Genomic DNA, 22,809 nt, shown 5'->3' on the forward strand with positions numbered 1-22,809 from the left:
CACTTGCTTGGATAGGGCAAAAAGCACAAGCAAGTTGTTCCAATTTCAGGATTGGATTCCGATGATTTGGGAGAATATGAAGACCCATGATTTGAGCTAACAGGCACCCCTGTTCATCATTTCACTGTCATCCCCATTGTCCCACTCTGGTAATGAGCACGACATCTTCATCACCTTTGGAAATCATCTTAGGATCTAAATGGAAATGCTGTAGAGCCTATCATTTTTATAAATTTAAGCTATGTAAACTCTCATTATTCTCTTTATGTAATGTGCTGTTACTGTTTTGTTTCACTGTGCAAAAAATTATCCATGAGGGCTTTCAAGAGTTTGCATGTGACCTAACTTTCCCTGCCCCCCCCCTTTTTTGGGGAACCTCCTAAAATCATACTTTCCTCAGCTAAACTCTACTACCTTGAGGGTTGCAGGGGAAGTTGACCCTCAGAGGTAAGGAGGGGTCGCTGTTTCCCTGTTTCTGCCTCTTGGTGACTCCTTGGGTTATAGCATGATCAGTTGTGAATGAATGGGAAGAGTACTGGATTTGGGCTCTGAAGAACCTGGATTGGAGTTCAGCTCAGCCACTGATTATGGTGACTTTTGGGCCAGTCACTGAGTTTCAACACCTGTTAAATGCAGGGAGTAATACCCGGGCTACCTCACAAGTTATCTTCTGGTAGCTAAATGCAATTCTAAGTATTAGAGAGCTGTTAAAATTAAAAAGTGCTACATTATGGTGAGGTGGTATTACATTTGTATCATTCTGGACCTTAAAAACAAAACAACAAAGCAATCAGATTTTTTAGAACTCTAGTTTCTTTCTTTCTTTCTTTCTTTCTTTTTTTTTTTTTTTTTGGTTGAAGTACCTTTGTGTCTAACTAGAACTTACACGTTGATTATAGAAAACTTTAAAGAAAATGAAAATTGCCCATAATTTTAATTTTACAAGCTAAAAATAACCACTGGGTTGGTACTTTTCCTCCTCATCCTCTTTCTTCATATCATATGGAACTTGTTTATCAATATATAAAAAGATGGAAACTAAAGACAAACAGATAGAAAAAATAAAAGTAGCCCATATTCACAAATCTCTGAAATTATAACATTTTAGTGGATTTCTCTTCAGATTTTTTGTGGTGTTATTATATATGGTTGTAGATATAGATATAGTTTATATAGATATATATTATATATATAAAATCCTCATACACAGTTTTTTACATAATTAAAATCCTAATAGTGCAGTTTTATTTCTTCATTTTTTAATTAACATGTACTTAAAAGTTTTATCACAAATATTTTCCTACATTTTTAATAATTTTCCTAAATACCATTTTTAAGGGTGTGTAATATTTCACCATACAGTGGCATCATGGTTTATTTGACCAGTTATTTTGTTGGATATTTGGGGTCCTTCCCAAACTTTTTTCTTTAATTAATTTATTTATTTTCAGCATAACAGTATTCATTGTTTTTGCACCACATCCAGTGCTCCATGCAATACGTGACCTCTCCATGACCCACCACCTGGTTCCCCAACCTCCCACCCCCCACCCCTTCAAAACCCTCAGGTTGTTTTTCAGAGTCCATAGTCTCTCATGGCTCAACTCCCCTTCCATTTTCCCTCAACTCCCTTCTCCTCTCCATCTCCCCATGTCCTCCATGTTCTTTGTTATGCTGCACAAATAAGTGAAACCATATGATACTTGACTCTCTCTGCTTGACTTATTTCACTCAGCATAATCTCTTCCAGTCCCGTCCATGTTAATACAAAAGTTGGGTATTCATCCCCTCTGATGGAGGCATAATACTCCATCGTGTATATGGACCACATCTTCCTTATCCATTCGTCTGTTGAAGGGCATCTTGGTTCTGTCCACAGTTTGACGACCATGGCCTTTGCTGCTGTAATTTCCTGATTGAGGATCTATCTTTGTTAGAGACTGTTTCAGGAGCTGGAGCTTGGCATTAGAACGAATTAAGAGAGACCTTTTCCCACCATGATACTTTATCATAGAAAAGTTTTCAAGATGTAGAGCAGGAAAAGGACATTTTGAACAAGTGCTTTGATTTGAGAAGGGTGAGACTGATCAGGTTTCTCAACCACTAGAGAGCTTGGAGCCCAATGTGTGGCCCATGCAGAGCACTCATAATGGGACTGTACGGTATGTATGCACTTTGTATTGGCTTTCTTCCAGGTGCCATTTTATGTTTCTGTCTCTGTACTGATTTTTTTTTCCCTTTTACTTTTCTTACCTACTTTGAATTTATGCTATCATACTGTATTTTGTATCTTCTTGTAAGCGCCTTATACCCATTTGGGAACAAGGAGGGGACTAAGTACATGGATGAATGAATCTGAGAAACTACATTGATAAATAAACCAGTAGGGCAAATGCAATGAAGCAAATGAATCAGTTAGGACCCTGCAGATGGCATAGGGCCTCTAAAAATAATCAATGTTAAGGATGTGAAGCTTGGAGGAACATGTGGGAGAGAAGCAGGTGAGGCTGCATTTGGAGGTGACATGTTCTGTGTGACGTCTGTGTCTTCTGATGTGCACTTTATGTGTCCCGTGTCATGTGCCACACTGGAGCGTTAGGTGGGTTTCAGAGGACATGTGATGCTGTATCAAGGGCTGTATCTTTAGAGAGCACGGTTTGTGTGCCCTTTGTTTGCGGGGGATCCAGAGAGATTTGGGAGCTGGTGAGCTTGGGATTGAAGTGAAGGCCCCTCTCCCTGGAGGAGTACGAGGGGATAGGTGGATAGAAGTCAACTCAAGATGAACAAGAGGTCATCTACCATTTACTCACTAATTCCCAGGTGCCCAGCTGTGCCAGGCACTTTATGTGTATTGAATCTTTTCATCCTCACAACTACTCTGTATTATCCCCTTTTTGCAGATGAGGTCATTTAAGTTCAAAGCATTTAAGTAGGCAGCCTAGAATTACATAGCAGCTGATGGAAGCCAGGAGTCTCCCAGGTCTCTCTGACTCCCGGACCTGTGAGTATTCTGCTTCATCACACTACAATGCAACAGGCCAAAGGGAGTATGTGGTAAACTCTAGTTTGCTCCTTGCCTCCAGAAGCCAGTGGTGGCTCCCATTTTCCCTTAAGATGGTGGTGTACTTTGAAGCATATTTGAATTTTAGGAGAGGGAGACTTTTTTTCATCACCACTCAGATGGGAAGAAAAAAACTTTTTCTTTTTTTTTCTTAAGAAATGATGGTGAGAAAAAAATCTTGAAAATAGAGATGTGCTAACATTGGATTTGGGCATTCTGTGGGTTCGATTCTCATTTGGTGTGTGTACTTGGCAGGCTTAAATATTGCTTACTTGAAAAAGTCAAGGCTCTGCATGAGGGTGTTCATATATATGAAAAAGTTCTTCAAGCGCCATACAGTTTTATTATTTTATTGCATATATGTAGCTGTTTTGATTCCTGGCGTGTGCTCTCTTCTCTATACACTATACAGGAAGGCTTTGCTGTGCAACAATAATATTAAAGAAGACTCACTGATCCTTTATGGTCATGTTAATCAAATGTTCTGGTCAATGCACTTTATTAACTTTCATCTAATTAATGCACAATAAAAAATACTTAGTGTGATAACTAGACTGAACAATATGCAGTCTTTCTTTGGTGATGCTAAAGACCCTTTGGGATCTTGCAGTAGCCCAAGGTTATTATCATTGCACTAGCAATAATTGGGAGTCAAATTTAATTATCAGACAGCCAGATGTCAGAGACTGCTACATCCTGAATGGTTTTTACATTCTTCTTGGTTCTTCAAATGTAAACCATACAGCTCAGCAGAGTGCTCTTTGGAGATCAAGGATCTTGACCATTGGGAAGCCTCAAGAATGTGGCATCTTGCCTGTCCTCCAAGGTCAGTGCCGTGCCCCAGGAGTAGAACCACCTTGCCCTGTGGTTGAAATGGGAAGAACGTGGGATAGTGATTTCCTCTGTCTGCTAGGGCCTTCGTTTCTATGTCAAGGCCAATAAAGAAGGAAATTGGGTGCCAATATGGTGGCCTGCTAAAATGAGCAGATGGTCAAATTCAAAAGAAGTATGGAATTCCGGATTGGGAGATGTATACATGAAAGGAAAGAAGCAACAGGGAGATCTAAATCAAGAGAGGAAACAGTGTGTGAGGGGGAGGTTAGGGGGTAGTGAGGATACTGGGGATGAATGAGAAGAGGGGAAGGCAAAAGAGAGTTGTTTCAAACATGAAAGTGAAGTGTTGCAAGCAGAGGAAAATGGACACTAGGGAATATGCAGTTGCTTTCCTTCTTAAAGCAAATGAGGTCTTTTTTTTTTTCTGTCTCTCAAACTCGTGCCTTATATAATTATCCTTTGAACAGGAGTGTCTGGCTTAGGACATTGCCTCATTGCCTTGTTTTGTTTTCTTTTGTTTTCAAACATTTTCCATTAAAATTGTTGCATGTGTGGACCAGGTATAAATGAGAGCAGAACCAGTGTGTGTTTCCTGGCAGGGGATGGCTAAGAGTCCTAATGATTTGCCAGAATTATCGTTGTTGCTGAATATCTTTGAAGATGATACCCCTGCAGGTGAGGGCTATCTGTGCGTGAGTGGAGATCACTAGAAGGGCTTGCATGGGACCATTGTTTCCTTTCCCCCAGCATCCCCATGGAACACCCAACATACACATTGGGCCTGGAGCTGCTCTTGCAGAATGAAGTACCACTTTTGAGTTTTTATCTGCACATTAAAGGCCGCTAATTTATGGAGAGTATGTATGGTTTTCCATAGCCCCTGAAAACCTGGCAGGAGGAAATGGGCTTACTGTTTCACCAGAGGGGATGAACTAGGCATGAAGAAATTCCAGATATGCTGATTAGGGACTATGAATTACTGAGAGCAAAATTTTCTAGGTTCTTCTGTTGGGGGACTCATGGCTTTCACAGGTTCTACCTAAAGGAGGACAATGAACCTTCCACCCTGGGCCTTCCCAACTATATACTTAGGGATTTGCTAACATAATAAAAGATTTTAAGAGCACAGAGTGTTTAAACAGCCCATTCTAATCCTCTTTCTCAGTAGTTATATTTTCATAGACATCACTCATAGGATGGGAAGTGCTGAGTAAAAAAGTGGCAGATTAGATCTCCAGCAAAGAGAGTCACCTGTTGTTGAGTATATTTCTAATGAAATGATGTATTTGGGATGGCAGTTTGAGATAACGGTGTTCAAGGTGGTTTCATACCAGTTGCCTCCTTCAGATCTCTTATGGCGGAAGCAAGGATTAGCCCCCATTTCGTAGAGGAAGGCAAAAGGTTAGGGTCTCAGAAGTTAAATAACCTCCACAAAGTTGTCCCAATGCGGGTTACAAAGCAAGGCAGACCTGGACTTTAGATCCTCCCTGACTTGTAGTCCAGTGGTGGCTGAACATCCCACTGCTTGTCATAAAATGGGGGTCACCTAACTTGTTTTGCAAATAGGGTTTTAGCCCATAGCATATGCAAAAATGGAATTTTTACATAAGCAAGTGACACCCAGGTGAATCTCACCCCCTTTCTCAGTCTGCAGTGACAACTGGGCCTTACCTTTGTCTTTACAAGTGACTCCTTAGAGTCTGACTGGCTAGCAAAAGGCAACAGCCTTGGTTAAAAAAAAAAAATGTCAATTATTAATTATTTCTCCCTGATTCCAATGTGATTCTGGAGGCTATTCAAAAATGACTCGTGCTTTTGCAGTTAAACTATGAAAGAACCATAGGAAAATAGAACATGGCAGTCGCCTCTCATTTCTTCTCTCAGATTCACTTATAATCAAGTATTTAAGGATTTGGGTCTTTTTCCTCATTTAATAAATACCAATTTGCTTTTCTGCTTGGAATCAGTATATATTTTGCCCAATATGTTAGGTTAAAGCCAAAAATACATCCGTGACGTAGAACCTCTTTTTAAATCTTTTACCCACCTTGCACTGTCAATTTCTTTAAATACTTAGCACCAAAAATCAAATCTATTTTTGTGTCTTACTTTCCTGTGTAGTCACCACGTAGTACCTTCAAGTATTTCCAGTGGGAAAAATAAATTTGAAGACCTGCAAATGACGTTCTTTCTATGCTACCCCCACTCAAAATAGAGGAAAACTAGAGCATTATTCCCTCCCCTGTATAAGGGAAAATACACACTTCATGAAATGAGTAAGAAATTCTCGCATATCCCTGCTCATCCTGTCCCCCTAAACCACATTTGTTTACAGAGCAGAAGCGTCAGAGATGAGAACCGTCTTTGTAGAAACCAGTCTCTCTGGCTCTCTTGCTCTCTTTGACACCACGTGCAAGGCTGCTGTTGCCATGGGAGGAACTATAACCCAGAACTGCTTGGGAACACGTCTTCTTACCCAAGCATAAGGCTTCAGAACATTTCCATCGAGGGGAGGGGGCAATTATATGGCACAGTTTACTCTGTGACCCACACATCAAAGGCTGGAGCAGAACGGCTTCTTCTTCTTCTTCTTTTTTTTTTTTTTTTGAATCAAAAAACAAAAACCAAAACCAAAACAAAACACAACAACTCCACTACCTAATGTACTTTCCTGGTAGTTATGTAGATGCGAAGCCATTTTAATTCTTAGAGGCCACAAGGGCAACATTCTGTAAATGATCTTTGTGAGGCATTGACTCGCAGCCTCTTAGTGAATGGGAGAAATGAATGAACCACAGGAAACACCTATCACTCAGCTAAAGAGTGACCAAGTCACTGAGGATAATCTCTTAGGAGAAGTAGAAGTTGTTGCCTACAGGAGGTAGATGGCCCTTTAAAAATTCTTCCATGTCTTCCTAAAGTGGCTTTCACAGAGTGAAGCTGGGAATATTGAGATGAGAAACAGGCATTCTGGTATGACAGTTCTCTAACTTGGCCATCCCCTCTGCCCCTGCTGGAAATGTTTTTTACATCTGTACAAACTGTTTGGCTTTCAGGAACACGAAATATTTGAGTACAGATTACACCTGAGCAGGGAGAAGGGAGGTACGTTTCTAGTGTCAAGCTGAGGGTTGCGGGGTGCGGGTCCCTCCTGGGAGAGCTCCAGCCCTAGTAACTTCAGTACAAGCCTCCTTGCAACATATCTTATTAGGCCTCCTTTATCTCAAAGGATTTCAGGGAACATCACAGGACAGAGATGTGTAAGTAGAAAGCTAGGCTGCATGCTAACTTGAAGCACAGATCGAGTTTACTATCTATCTCAGTTTAAAAATGAGAAGGACCAGAATTGGATGTGAATAGAGGCTTCCCTGGAGCACTGTTTATAGTTCCCTGGTATACTTCACTCAGAAAAGATTTGTGTCGCTTTTTATGTCCCTAGCTCCATGCTGAGTGTTATGGGGCATAGTACACAAAAGACAGGGTTCCCTGTCCCCTCCCATAGATTTGTAACTTTCAGTCTGGTTGCAGAGTACACACACACAGACACGGAGTTTATAGGAAATACCTAGTGGGTGATCTTAGAGGCAACAGATGCAGTTACACAGAGGTTCTCCCTATTCCATCCCCCCCTGTATATTTTTCTTCTCAGCCAGCTACCATTTTGAAGCCCGCCCCCACCATGCCTTATGTACCTTGCTAGCAGCACATAGCTCCCTGAGTTGTCTTCCAGAAAGTACATTCTCTATTATATCATCCACCTGCTCAAAAACCTTTTCTAGCACATTATTACCATCTCCAATTTCATCTTCCTTCCTACATTCCAAGGCTATACCCTATCTCTTTACCTGTGTGTCTTCCCACTTCCTCATTGATATGCTGTATATGTTCCTACTTACAAGCTTTGCTTCTCCTGTTTTTTTCTACTTAAGGTGCCTTACCCTTTCCTGCCTGTCAATTTTTTTAAAGATTTTATGTATTAGAGAGAGAGAGAGTATGAGTGGGGGCGGAGGAGAGGGAGAAGCAGGCTCCCCGCTGAGCAGGGAGCCCGATGCAATGTGGGGCTCCATCCCCTGAAATCATGACCTGTGCCTAGCCATTTTTTAAGACCATCTCTCAAGTCCTACCTCTTCTGGTGAGCTCTCACTATCCGCCGCAGCCTTCTGTCCCCTTTTCATATACTACATCATTTACACTCTGTTCTTTTCAACCTACCACCTGATTGTCTTTGGTCTGGTAGTATTGATCACTATTTTTTATTTGCTAAGTGTGCTTCCCCAGTCAGATTGCAAGTCTAGAATATTGCTTCAGTTCCTAATGAGTGACCTAGCACAAGGCTGTGTACACTGTCAAAGGAAAGGAAAGTAGAACAGTAGCAATACAGAACTGTTCCTTTTAGAGCCACAGTTGTGAAATGCTTTCTGCTTGAAACTAGCCAGCCTGAGTGTGTGTGTGTGTGTGTATGTGTGTGTGTGTGTGTTTCTTTGGAAAAATTGTTTCTGCTTTCTACATATTTTGCTTTTAGCTTTCTGTATTAACTTGGCTTTAAATGTCACTTATTTTTCCTATGCCCAATGCCATAACCTCATGCTTTCCATTGCTTTTAAAGAAATGATTATTATTCTGTGCCTTTAGGCTCCATTTATGTAGGAAAGCATTTTCCTATGTCTGTTCACTGCCATTCCCTTTCTTCTCCTGCATGCTCTATTTTCAAGGAGCTAAAAAGTGCTCTGCAATAGAATTCTGGATATAACCGTATGACATTATCCAATGAGAAGGCCCAACAAAACTTCCAGGAATTTTAGGGGAAGATGAGTGGAATTCCTACAATGAGGAAGATTCAGGTGACCTTTTTCTAGAATGCTTTCAGAAGGCAAGCATAGCATCATCATCCAGGAAATCCATGTGGGGGAGAATTGGTCACTTTGCTGTATGTTGAACCCTGCCCAACTCTGTTGCCAATATATGCTTTTGGCCCCAGAGTGGCACCTGGCAAGAGGTATGTCTGAATGAGTTTGGACTCATCCCTGCCATTGAGGAAGAGCAGCCCCAATGCTGCCACCAACATCCTCAACTGTAACAAGTGCTTTAAAACATACCCTCCCACCTCACAGCCTTTTTAGGGAACCTGAAGTTCCCTTTAGAAGACTAGGGAACCTAGTCTTCTGACCCATGAACACATAAAGGCACATAAGCATGTCTTTTTTTTTTTAAGATTTTATTTATTTATTTGACAGAGAGACATCACAAGTAGCAGAGAAGCAGGCAGAGAGAGAGAGAGGGAAGCAGGCTCCCTGCTGAGCAGAGAGCCCGATGTGGGACTTGATCCCAGGACCCCGAGATCATGACCTGAGCCAAAGGCAGCGGCTTAACCCACTGAGCCACTCAGGCGCCCACATAAGCATGTCTTGTCTCCATCTAATAAGGTCTCATTTCATGTAATGAAGGTCATTCATCCATTCATTCATTTATTCATGTGCTTATTCATCAAGTATTTGTTGAATCAGGTACTATGTTAGATAGATGTTGGGATACAGAGGTAGCTAAGTCCCAGTTCCTGCCTTTAAGGAACTGATGGCCTAGTGAGGGACACAGGCAAGTCAATCATCAATTAGAGTTTACTGTGGTAAGTGCGGTACAGAACTGGGCACCAAGGAGAGGCAACTATTCAAGACTGAGGGGAAGTTAGGGAAGTCTTCCTGGAGGAAGTGAACACTGAACTGAGGTGAGTCTTAAAGAAGAGAGCTAGCCATGTCAGGGATGGGTGGCATTCCAAATAGAAGGAGCAGCATTATGAAGGCTGTAGGCATGACACATTATTAGTTGGAGTTCTATGAATACAACTGCAAGTAGTTCCGAATAGCTAGTGCATAGAACGCGAGTTAGCGAGGAGGGTGGGAGATGGAGCCATGGAAGTAATTGGGGAGAGGATCCTGGAGGGCTTATATATGCCATACTAAGGGCTTTGAATTTGATTTTGAAGGCATTGGGGAAGCATTGATGCAGAGCATTATCAGATTTGTGTTTCAAAATATCACTCCAACCACAGGAGAAGAGTGGACTGTGGGGGCAGGACCAGGGGGGAGGGGTGGCAAGAGGAAGGAGACAAATGGAGTTACGTGGCTGAGAAATGACAGTGGCCTGGCCTAACAGCCAGTATCAGAACAGAAGAGGACAATGCAGAGGGAATATTTATGAGGAAGCATTAGCAGAGCTAGGCAACTAAGAGGATGAGACGAGAAGGGTGAGATAGGGAACATGGGACGATTTGTCATTTCTTGTTTTGTGTGGGAGAAGGCAGTGGAAAATTCATTTACTTCTGAAAATATCAAAATAGAGGTGCTCAGAATGCAACTCCATGGGGTCAGGGTAGAGCAGAGAGGTCAGACTGGACATCCATATGGTGAACCACTAATGTAGCTGGGAAGTGGAACCATACAAGTAGGTGAGGTGGCCAAAGAGAGAGGTGTATCGCTAAGAAGAGATGAGGACCTAAGACAGCTCCCGGGAAATACTGTTTAAAGAGTCAGCAGAAGACCCAGAAATGCAGCAACAGGCTCTAGGAAAGGACTGTGTGAAAGAAGGTGGGTAGGATTTCATTTCATGAAGTTCAGGGTCAGCAATATCAGTTTAGACTGAAAGCTCAACAGTTTTAAGGACTGAAAGTGGGCATTTTCAAGTAGGAGATTCATTCAGGACCTCAGGACTCATTGCACTGGTTTGAGGAGTGAGGGTTGAGGAAGTCTCTGTTGCCTTTTCAAGAAGTTTAAGCTCCAGAAGGAAAGGTGAAGTTATAGCAGGGAGAGAAAGATGTGAGATGTCAGAGGGTTTTAATTTTTAAAGATGAAAGGGATCTTAGCAGGTCTCACAAGCAGGATAAGAAGTGTCAGTAGGGAAGGAGAGATTGAAGATACAAGAAGAAATAGACAAAATAGTTGGTGGTATGAAAGTCCTGGAGAAGTGAGAGGGACTGGTATCTGGAGCACCAGAGGAGAGAGAAACCTCAGGCAGAGGGGGGGCGGACACTGCTTCTGGTGAGACATGAGATATTACTGATGGAGAAAAATGCAATTGAAGTAGGAGAGAAAGCCAAGTCAAAGGAGTTCCAAATTGATGGCCTCCAGTTTTCTCAGTGAAGTGAAGAAATTTCGTATGCAGAAAGTCAAGGAGGAGAGGGTGAAGCAGAAGTTTGAGCAAAAGTGGGAAAGTTCTGGAATATTCAGTGAAAGAAGTGGGAAAAGAAGTTGGCAACAAACAAGAAGAATATTGTCAAGCACACTGACGACCCAACTATAGTCTCCTACTTTTATAGTATGAGGCAATCTACATAGCTGTGTGATTTTTTTCCCTCCAATAGCTTGTCAACCTCAGTCTAGAATTGGGGGTTTCATGGTTGTATTCTATTAGAGTAGATTTTTGCAGGAGAATGGCAAGAGTAGGTCAGAGAGTGGCATTGGTTCCAGACCAGTGGCTTAAGAGTAATTTAAATGATGGACCAAAGAGTCTAGGCCACAAGGAAGCTGGAAACTTGGAAAGAATGGAAGGATCCAGGGGCTAGTATTTTTGTTGAGACCAAAGAACAATTAAAATAAGATTAAGGGCTGGAAAGAGAGCTAGCATTTTGGGAGGCTGGGATCATGTGGTTTAATGTTTCAAAGAAAGGAACATTCTGGATAATGAAAAGGCCTGGGGTACCTGCCGTCCTCTACTCTGCACATGATTTGTGGAGCTTAGAAAATTATTTGTCCAGGTCTCACCCCCACAAATCCTGATATAGTAACTTCTGGGTGGGCCCTAGGCATTGGTCTTTTATAGAACTCTACAGATTATTCTAATGAGTGGCCCTGGTTGACAACCACTGGGTTAGTGGTGGCCATAGGAGCAGATTGAACTAGAAGGGAGCTGAAATTCGTTAGTGTTGAGGGAGGTCAAGGAGTTAAAAGGAAAGAGTGTGAAAGAGATGTCCATTTATATATCACGTTTCAGAGAGTGATGGCAGCACTGAGGGTAGGAGGGAAGACCAGGAGCCTGAGTCCTCAATGGATAAGGGGACTTGGCCAAGAGCACTGAATGGCAGTAACCTCAAAGAAGGGGCTTTTGTAGGCAAGTGCAGAAGTACTGATCTCAGATCAATAGCTTTGAAATAAAAGGGGAAACCCTGCCCTGCCCCATTCCTCCACACTTAAGAACTTGGGATGAGGAAGAATGAGCAGCATCCATCAGGATTATCTGAGGAAGTGGTACCCCCATTGGAGAGTAGAATTGGAAGTTGTTTTTCTCCACCCTATTGCTTAATGGAGAATGCTGAAGACCTTTACAAATTAAAGGTGCTGGGCTCTGCCCCAGACTAACTGAATCTGAATCTCTCGGGGTAAGGTTCGGACACCTCCCTCTCTCTAAATTTTCCTGATGAGAGTGATGCACAGTGCAGTTTGAAACCTGAGGCAAGAAGTGAAGAGAGCATTTAATGAAAAGGTTGAAGGTTTAGGGAATCGGTAATGGAATAAGCTTAAGCAGTGGGGAAAATGCAGGACATTGATTGGGGTAGGGCGTAGAGGAGATGATGGATGACTAGGGGGCTTTTCTTTCTTTAACATGTAAGTGAGATGGAGAAAGGTGAGAGACTCTCTGGAGGTTCACTGGCCCCTGGAGTTATAGCCAGAACTCATGCACACCCAGCGGGTCCCAAGACCAAACACTTTGTAGACTGTGGTCTAGTTGGCAACCTGTGGCCTTAGTTCTATGTTCCAGTAGGGTATGGATGATACACTTAGAAAGTGGTACTCATTTGGGCTTCTGCTCTCTGCAGACATTATCCCAGAGCTGATCAAGCTGAGTCTTATCGGGCCAAGATTCAGGTTAGACTGTATCTTAATGTAAATAACCAATACTCAATAGAATTTTCTGGAGGGATATACAGACGAACATTTTAGTGTAAAAGAAAAGAGACAAAAAAATTCTCATCTAAGCACCATATTTACTGAAGACTAGGACTCAAAAATGTTGGTTTTTTAAAAATGATACTGAATAATAAATTGTGTAGCTGTTAAGAACGTGGGCTCTGTAGATACAATTGGGACCTAGGTTCAAATTCTGGCTCTGACACCTGCTAGCTCTATAACCCTGGGTATGTGGTTGAACCTCACTTGCACTCTCCTTATCTACAGAACAATAATACAATACTAATAAGGTTTACCTAATGAGATTGTGATGGAAATTAAATGAGATGACCCTAGAAACACTTTTTGCACATGGTGACTGTTCCCTAAATTAAAATCATTAAGTGTGCAGACATAAGCCAGGTGTTAAGGGATGTGAGAACAAATAAGATACAGTCTTTTCTGTCAAGTATCTCCAATTCTATCTAGAGAGACAGGTATATAAAGAAGAAATAACAATCCAGTGTTGATCCATGCCAAGATCTGAGTATGCACTGGAGAGTTCTATGGAAGCCTGAAGAGAAGGGCATTTAACTTCATCTGCAAAGGGAAGACAGAACAAGACTTCCCAAAGAAGAGGAAGCCCAAGAGTGAGTGAGTCTTCAAGAATAAGGACTAATGGGAGTTATCCATCCAAAGTGTGGGGTGAGGGATCTTGGTAAGATAGAAGAGTTGCCAGGACTTGGCCTAGCATGAAAATCTTGGCAGTAAGAGAAAAATCTAGCAGTTTAGGGAGCATGATGTGGGTATGGGACAGTGGGGGTTATGGCAAGAATAGACCACAGAGAGGTAAGCTTGGGGCAGATTATGCATGCCCCTGGGTAGCATGTTAATGAGCATGAACTTCTACCATATGGGCAATGGGGGGGGCATTTAAGGATCTTAATGACAGGGATGTGGTCGGATTTGTGTTCATTACAAAGTAATGAAGAGCAGGAGGCAAGATTGGAGGCAATAAGACCAGGTGAGAAATATCGGTACCTTAGACTAAGGTGATGGTTTGTGGGGAAGAAAGGAAGAACATAGATTCAAGATGAGTGTGGGAGATACGCTAGAATTTGGTGACCAATTAAGGGAGAAATACAGTGGCAATCAAAGAAGCTGCCAAATTTATGGCTTGGGAAGTTGGGCCAGTGCTGAATTACCCAATAACGAGAGTAAGCAGGGGCTGCAGGCCCCACAAATCAGGGGCCCCCAAAACCTGGCCACATTTTTAGTCTATATATGTAGTTTTTAGAAAGACTTCATCACCATAGGAATAGCAGAACTTTTTGGACTTTTTAACCTTTTTATGCTTTACTATTGTTTTTATTTGAATTACATATTGGGGGGGCATTTCATAATCTTTTCATTGCTCAGTGCCTCCCAAAAGAATTGGTGTCTAAAGTCTGAATCCTTTCTGATCTGGGTGGTTAGTGGTATCATTTCACTGAGAGAACATGGACGTGGAGGAAGAGCAAGTTTGGGCTTCCTGCCTTTGTTAGTTTTAGCCCTGAGTGAAGGGAAGGGCATGATCAGGCTGGTGAGGGACTGGCAATTGGGTAGCCTTCTAGAGAGACTCCACAAAGCCAATTCATATAGCTTAGCCCAAGTGAAGTGGTTAGGGCTAAGTCAATAGTCCTCAAACATTCGGACAATACTAATGGAAAGTAAGGAGAGACTGCTAGCAAGAGAGGTCATGAATGCAAGTTGACACAGTGATTGGAGACATAGATTGAGCTATGGGTTCTCATCCTAGAGTCGGGGGAGTTTTAAGCCTTTGAAATTATATGCAAAATTGTGTAGATGTGTACAGTGTAATTATGGGCAGAAGTTCCACAGCCGTCTTCAGATTTTCAGAGCAGTCTTTGATCCCAAGAGAGTCACCTGTCACTAGGAGTAGATTAACTATGAAGTGAATAACACTTCTTTAGAGTTCCTTACCAGCTTGGGGCTCTTCCAAGGCCCTAGGAGGGACCCTGGCAGTCTTTGTAGTGTGTTTTTCCCTAAAGGGAGCATTCCTCTTGAATTGTGTAAAGCATTTGGTTGCACAATACCCAGATCATCCCTAGCCAACCACGGATCAGGGAGTTACCCAGCATGGGTTAGTTTCTGGCATTAGATACCATCCAAGAGGGACCAGTGCAAAGGAAGGACTGTTAAAGGCCAAAGACTGCATTAGAAAAGGAAGAAGGGGAAGCAGTGCCAATCAAATAAAGAATGGTCACCGATGAAGGAGGAGAATCAGACCACACTGTGAAGGAAGTAAAAAGAGAGAGAGTCAGCTACACCCAACATGGATGAGAGAGCAGGGAAGAGGAAAACAAGGACACAATCAGACGAGTGGCTAGGATAATGGCCTGGCAGCCAAGCAAGTGTGAGTGGTAGCTATGGGACCAAAACACACAGCAGAAGTAGGTACCCACATAAAAAGGTCTAAGCTTCATATTCAATAAAGCACACTTGCTGTAAATACAGCATCCAAGTGGAAGTCAAGTTGAATGGCACATATATACTTTTCAAAATGAGTCCTAATGTGTTCTGTGGCCAGACAGAGGCTTTGAGTGACCCTTGTTCCCCCACCCCCACCTCCAATCTTTCTTTCCTAATCCTGTATCTTAATCTTCTTACTCCTCGAATGTCTGTATTTCTGCACGATCTCTCTGTCCTCTGGCTGGAGATAGGGAGTAGTGAGAGAGGGTAGAAAGAGAAAAGAAACCATGAGAATGACATTTGAATGTGAAAGGTTTTGAATTGAAAATTTATCCTGGGTAACCCACAAAACCAGTAATCCATATGTGGTTAATTGAATGTTGTCTAAAATTCAGGCCAAGGAAACATCTATTTGAACCAGAGTGTTCTAAGTTGGCCACCCTGGCAATTTTGAGGTTGACTGGTTTCAATTGGACAAATCATGCTGACTTTCCCATTATTAGGAGGGTGAGTATTTTTATTATCTTTAGAGTGTAAAATGCACCCCAGTCAGAGATGCGTGCTCTGATGTGCTTATGTAGCTATTATGGAACCTACCTAATGCCATTTTACATTTCCATGGCAACTTCCTCATGGAATCTATTCCAAGATAAACTAATTTCATTACAGTTCCCAACTTAATTTCTCCATTGATAATATCTTTAAAGGTTTTGACATATTAACTGTGGACGTGTTTCTTCATAGTTGTGTCACTATGAAAAATCCACTACTTGAGGACAATGATTTTGAATGGCTAATATGACAAAAAATATATTAGGAACATGGAGAAATAGCTACAAACTGGAATGACTGAGCCAAGGCATTGATTTGAGGTTACTAAGAACTAAATAAAATTACTTCAGTAAAAAGCAGCCATTTATATTTTCTCACTAGCAAAGTGCTAGGGAGTAAATGATTACAAACATTTTTAATGATAAAGATGTGTAACATTAATGGTTTGCAGTAGTGTTCTCACTGAAAGAAGACAAAGTATATTAAAATATGCTTCATAATATAAACATATAAATTAAATAAGTTCTATTTCACTATGATTAACATGGAAACAATTCATTAATGCTTTTATAGACAGCTTTAGCACTTTTCTGTTCTTTTTTTCTAATAGTAAGCCTTATCTTGACTTGATCATAATGAATTGCTTCTTTAGTGAGTCCTATTCAATCCAACAAAGCCAGTTAACCACAATATACCTAGATATCTGTTGGTTACATTTTTAGACTGGTAAAGGACATAAATCAAACTGCAAGTTTTATTGAAACTGGAGTTGGGGAATTTGTAAATCATCTGGATGTTACATTTTTTTGTTAAACTCAGCTACTTCTGCGGATGAAATTATAATTTCTGGAGCTAAATCCTATTAAGCTTGTGTTGGATTCAGTTGTCTTTCAGCTTTGTAGTTGTTTTTGATGAACCTAATTGTACAACTTAGAGATGACAAAACTATGCCCCCAATAAGTACATGTTAACATTTTGCCTTTAGCCAATAAGAAGAAGGAGAAAGAACGCCCAGAGATCTCTCTTCCTTCAGACTTTGAACATACGATTCATGTGGGGTTTGACGCTGTCACCGGGGAGTTCACTGTAAGTAAGCTCCTTACTGTTTTGCAAGCCATGAAAAAATTCCTTTGTGAAAATAGGTTTCAAGAAAGCCTGCCCATGTCCCAGAATGTCAGGCTTGATGCTTTGGATGATTTCAAGGAAGATGGACTATGCCGAGTCAATCCCCATTTGAACTAGAGAGTGGCAAGAGTATTGGGAAAATTATTTTATCCATTGTAAAATGTCTAATCGCAGTTAGTCTTCAACATGATTGGAAATGCGAATTTTCTATGGCACAGGAGACGTAGTCCTGGTAGAGACTCTTTTAAGTCTGTTCTTTATTGTTTGAAGTGAATCAGAGAATCAACTGACTCAACTTGGCCAGTAAAGACAGTCCATCTGAATAATTCAGGCTTGACATTAGAACCTGGATTACTCAGATAAGCTAACCACACTAACCAAAAAATCTCTGTACAACTGACCTGGTCTTCCCTTTGATTTCAAGAGCATGGCTTATTTTTAGGCTTATTAACAGGTATATTTCAAAGGCCTTCAAAACAACAAACCCCATGTTTCAGGAAGAATATTTATGAATATATCTTGTGTGCTTTAGTGGTTATGTGCTTTAAATATATGCAATCCACAATAAATACCAATACAAATTCTCCAGAAAGACCAGAGCTATAGACTCAGCCTTTCTTTGGATATTTATAGTGCTCAAATAATACAAGATCTGTCATTTTGTACTTTTTTTATTCAAGATCTGACATCTTTGTTTTTAGATGAATGAAGGAAAAGATGTCGCTAGAAATATGTCCCCAGGAAGATCAACTAACTTTTTCTGTACTAGTAAGGATCTCAATTAAAATGTACATTCTGAGATAATGAGTACTTTTGAATGCATTCAGAAAAAAAATCTTTTATGATATCATCACCACTGAATCTTGGGTTCTAAAACCAATAATTTTAGAGGTTAAATAATTAAATTTTCTGTTTCATAACTTAACGGTTAATAAGTAAACTTATATGACCAAGTGAACCAAAAAGGGGTGGGGGACAAATTAACTGCATTTGGAGAAGCAAACCCTGTCTCTGAATTGACAGCCAAATTGCCCTTTTTTTCCCCCGATTCTGGAAGTATGCAATATGAGAATAAAATGAAAGTGGAGTAAAACATCTTGACCTTGCAAAGTGACGTGAGCTGATTATTTCTGTACTCTCAATACAAAGTAGAAGAGAATGTAAAGAAATACTGATGTTGATAAAGTTGAGACACTGGTAGGATTTAATCAATTTCATCCCTGGAGTCAGAGACATTATTCAAATGGCCTTGACTGCTGTCACCACTACCATTAACACTGTCACCACCCCCAATACCACTGTCACCACCCCCCAAAATTAATAATAATGATTTTTGTTATCTAAACAAAAATACTACAAATTTTGACTTTTGAAACAGTCAAAGCACTTCAACTTTATAAATGTGGTCTAATAACTGTTCCCTCTTTTTATTTTAAGAACGTTATGCTTCCAGTTTTGACCTGTTTTGTTTTCTGTGTGCTTTTCTTCTGCATTAACTTTTCTTATGTTTTACTGCTGTCATGCCACGTTTTCTTTTTCCTTCCTTTTTATGGTCTGATGTGAAAGCTTTCTCCTCCACTATTCTCATGTGACATTCTGGTTCCTTTCTAATTTTCTTTTTAAATTTTTTCTGCACTTTCCAACTTGCTTGACATCTTATGATACCATCTATCTTGAGCTCTTTCTTTGTTCTTTTGGGGTTCTGAATGGAAATGGAAAAAAGTGAATCACCATCATTTTGCTGACTGCATTATCACTTGGCCATCGGTTAGAACCCAAAGAACCCACCAGAGAGGGCTGGGGGTGGGATATGCAATGGGCACTCTTTCCAATTTTGGCCAACAAATTGATGCAACTGAACCCAACCAAACCAACACCTGCCCCCCCTCCTCCCCAACACCCAATTTAAAATAAAACATCTGTTTGGATGCAAGCAGTTGTTGGAAATCCTTTGAAGATATGGACATGTGCTAAATTTGGAAATCTGATGCATTTATTGTCCTCTTGTGGTCTTTTGAAACTATTTGTCCACACATTGTATTTAAAGACACCAAATTCTGTCCTTTTTAATTCTTTCAACCTATGGTTTACATTTACCAACTTTAAAAACTGCCTAATGATAATAAGCTTTTAAAATCATTTTGGTGTGTAGCATTTAAAATTGGGTCCTATTTGCCACAGTACCACTAATGTATTGTGTGCGTGCTTGCGTGTGTGAACAGGCATGTGTGGTGGGGGGCATATTGCCAGATTTGATTATTGCTGTTGCTTAGGTTGAATTTTGAGTAATTTGTTGAACTGTCTTGTTCAGTTGTCTTCCAAGGGCCTGCCATTATGAATGCTTGGACGCCCCTTGCTGATTGTCCTATGGCTAGTTGGTCCATATAACCTTGTACGCCTGGTTATATGCTTGGACCTTGAAATTCAGATTTGGTTGGGAGGTGATATTTGGGGTACTAAACTATGAAAAGTCCTTACCCTTTATATTGCCATTTTTGTCCCAAATACTTCAGAACTCCCCCTTCCAGACCTCTAGACCTGTGACGGTCGCTTCCAGTGAATCAGAGGGAAAAATGGTATGAGTGATATACATGATCATTTCTTATAAGATAAATGCTTGGCCTGTTGTATCATGCTGCCATTTTCCTGGGCTACACCAGACAATCCCCAGCTTGTTGTACATCTGGTTGTTTTTGTACACGTGGTCAGGCATTGAAATGTGCTCCTGCTTCTGATGCTCATACTTCTAGGTCTCCATTAACTGTCTTAACTTTTGGGATTTGTACCTCAATCTGGAGTAATAAGATGGCTTTCTGATGATGTGCCTTTGGGGCATACATTCAAATTTAAGTGTCAGGTCTCATTGATCGACTAGTTTATCTCAACTTCTCAAAGAAACAAGAAATGATGTCAGCAGGGTAGTCATGGGGTAAGTATAGTTGTCTGAAGGATCTTCTGTAATTGACAGCATGTTTCCCTGCTGTCTAGTGATCAAGAGACATTGATTTATCACAAAAGTTTAGAAGTGCCATCAGAATGTGTCATAACTGAGAATATTCTGATAATCACGGTAATGATCATGCCAGTGATGTCTGTCTGCCCTAGTGGTTATGTGCAATGCATACCTGGTTTTGTAACACTTAATAACTCCTTTGGCCATGACAGTATTAACCAAATGCTATTAATTGCACTTAGAATCAGAACTGGGATCATGCATGGGCTCCTGAATTCAAATATGTGGCTTAAGGCTTTAGCATCGAATTGCGTGATTAATGCATGTCAAAGTGTCGTTTCACTGTGCTTGGAGTAACCCCAAATGCCAGGAATCAAAGATCTGTATCCCAAATCAAACCAGTTGGGTCGAAGCATGTTTCTGTAGCTTTGGAGACAATCTCTTAATTTAGACAAAGTTGTTACCTTATATCTGAACTCATTTTATGGGAAGCCAGGACTTCAGAACTGTAGCACTAAAATGGAAATTGTTCATATATGCTTTGAAATGAAATGGTTTCCCTTTTTCCCCTGGTCTAAAGAAACTCAAAGTTAGAGTCTGACTGTGTGGGAAATCCTTAATCTAGTTTTCCTTAAACCAGTCATGACTTTCTCACTGCATCTTGCAGAAGAATCGCATCAATGAGAATGCAGTGAAATTTAGCATCCCTGTGTCATCATCCTGTCCATTTTAGCCACACAGACACTTCTACTGTGAAACTGGAAATGGTTACCCAGAACTGGGAACTGAAATTTGTAAGTTCATCACATAGCCATTGGCTACCTGTGATCACCCAGTCATAAACACAGACTTACAAATTATCATCAAAGCTTTTCATGATGCCATCCTTCTTCCCTCCAAAGTCATGTTTCTGCCTTCTGGTAATTTCTCTAGTCCTTTAACTGTAATTCTTAGTATTGTGTATTTATGGAGGAAACACCTGGCCCCAAGTGGAATTATATGTCCCAACTTGAGAACGTTGTCTTTTTCCCCCCACTCTGTTTCCTGCAATCTGTTGTCCTAACCTGTCCTGCCCCTGATGGAGTTAAGACCTCTTGATTTTCATAACTGCCCCATTTGAGAAGGGATGACCCCCCCTCCCATTCAGACCCATTGGTTTCATCTCCTCCCACCTTCTAAGTTGTCCCACATTCTGTTTTAACTTTCTTTTCTTTCTTTATTTACGTCCATTACAGCCAGATCTCTATGGCTCACAGATGTGCCCAGGGAAGCTCCCAGAGGTGCGTCACAGGCCCAAAAGAAGCTTGCATCAAAGTGCTTCTTTGAGATGTCATAGCACTGCGCAGCAGGTTCATGTGTGTGCAGTAGAGTTGTTGCTTGGCTTATCTCACTTTTTCGTTGTCATTCCCAAACTCTGGAGGCCCACGTCACACATTGTTTTGCCGAGACTTCGGAGGGCAAGGCCACGCAAATTGTGTCTAGATGCACTCCAGGAACAGTGTGTCTGTCTCTCACTCCAAGTTGCCCTTGGAGGCTGGACAATTACAAAATGGGGGCATCTGTAGGCTGAACATGTAGGAAAGAAGGCTCAATGCTCAATGCGAAGCTAATCTTTCAGTGTAATTGGTGCAATTGTCCCGGGTTCGAGTTCCAAACGCTCCCTCCTCTCTGCTCTAAATCCTTTAGAGTATTGCCAATTCTCACGAGACTTTGCCACGGGTGTCACAGTCCCTAGGTTCTATGTGGCCAATGAGCAAAGTGGGGAAGAGGGGATGGAGGGAGGTGAGGAGAAACTATTTAGCACCTCATGGCTGTTGCTCCTCCTCTATTCTATTTTTGCCTCCTCTCAATCCCCCTCTGTATTAAAGCCGTAGAGCACCCACCCCCCAAAATTACATTTTGTAATCACAAAGCGGAAACTGCCCAAGGGTGAGGCCTTTCTTCCATTCGGAAAGATCTTCCAATTATGACATGCCCAGAAAGAGCTTATGTGATTCCAGTCATATAAAATCCATTGATCTGCACTATACTATACTGTGCACAAATTTAGAGAAGTCTTGCTATGTCTGCCCTGAGTCGCCAGAAAAAATAAGCTAAGCCGTAAACATCATTTCATGGATGAGCAGAATTAATATGGAGGTGATTTCCATGCGCTTTTTTTTTCTATCACAGTCATACTCCCACCTACCCTTTTTAAGTTGGATCCTAGTTTTACCTATGTGTTTTAATTAGAGAAGAGAATGATTGCATTATTAAGTTACTAACTTTAAATCTAGAGTGTCACTCCAGTTTCCCGAGTGTAATCCTACAGGTAGCATGGGCTTCTTGGTGCAGAACTTTACTGGAACATGAAAATGCAGCTGCTGAATGTTCTGAGCTGCCATTCTTTCCCTCTGGTTGTCCACAGGGAATCCCTGAGCAGTGGGCACGGTTACTCCAAACCTCCAACATAACAAAACTGGAACAGAAGAAGAACCCACAGGCCGTCCTGGATGTTCTCAAGTTCTACGATTCCAAAGAAACGGTCAACAACCAGAAATACATGAGCTTTACATCGGGAGGTAAGAGGATTCCAAGGTATCAAAGAGAGAAGAAGGAATTCTCATCTCAGAGCCTCAGGATTAGACCAGAATGCCTGTAGGGCATCTGAAGTCAGTTCTAGTACCTTCTCCAAATGACCTCAGTGAGAGTAAATGGAAAGATAGGCTGGAAGGTAAAGTTGATGTGAGGCAGTTTATAACTTGGCTGTTTTTAGAACTCGAGTAGGGTGAATTAACTGCTCAGTGAAGCAGCAGTTGTCACTTTGAATCAGCAATCACAAGTGTTTGGTCTCTGCACTGGCATGAAGAAGACACTTCCTTAGTCACATAGGATCAGGCCTTGTGATATGTCCATGAGATAACAGGCGTATGGGTCCAACCATGGTCTCCTAAAGT

General features: G+C 41.2%; 1 protein-coding gene across 10 annotated transcripts in view; it reads left to right on the plus strand.

Moving 5' to 3' along the window:
* PAK3 (p21 (RAC1) activated kinase 3) overlaps positions 1-22,809 on the plus strand; it is a 242,280-nt gene that overhangs the window by 157,958 nt on the left and 61,513 nt on the right. For 4 of the 10 annotated variants that reach the window (XM_045995443.1, XM_045995444.1, XM_045995441.1 and 1 more), the window contains 4 exons: positions 16,781-16,881; positions 19,434-19,496; positions 21,109-21,153; positions 22,281-22,434. In XM_045995443.1, coding sequence (XP_045851399.1) covers positions 16,781-16,881; positions 19,434-19,496; positions 21,109-21,153; positions 22,281-22,434 — 363 coding nt within the window. The remainder of the gene's footprint in view (positions 1-16,780; positions 16,882-19,433; positions 19,497-21,108; positions 21,154-22,280; positions 22,435-22,809) is intronic. The other 6 variants (XM_045995446.1, XM_045995445.1, XM_045995448.1 and 3 more) reach the window with 3 other exon arrangements.

Source organism: Meles meles, chromosome X (assembly GCF_922984935.1).
Source record: "Meles meles chromosome X, mMelMel3.1 paternal haplotype, whole genome shotgun sequence".
In the NCBI taxonomy this organism is placed as follows: domain Eukaryota; kingdom Metazoa; phylum Chordata; class Mammalia; order Carnivora; family Mustelidae; genus Meles; species Meles meles.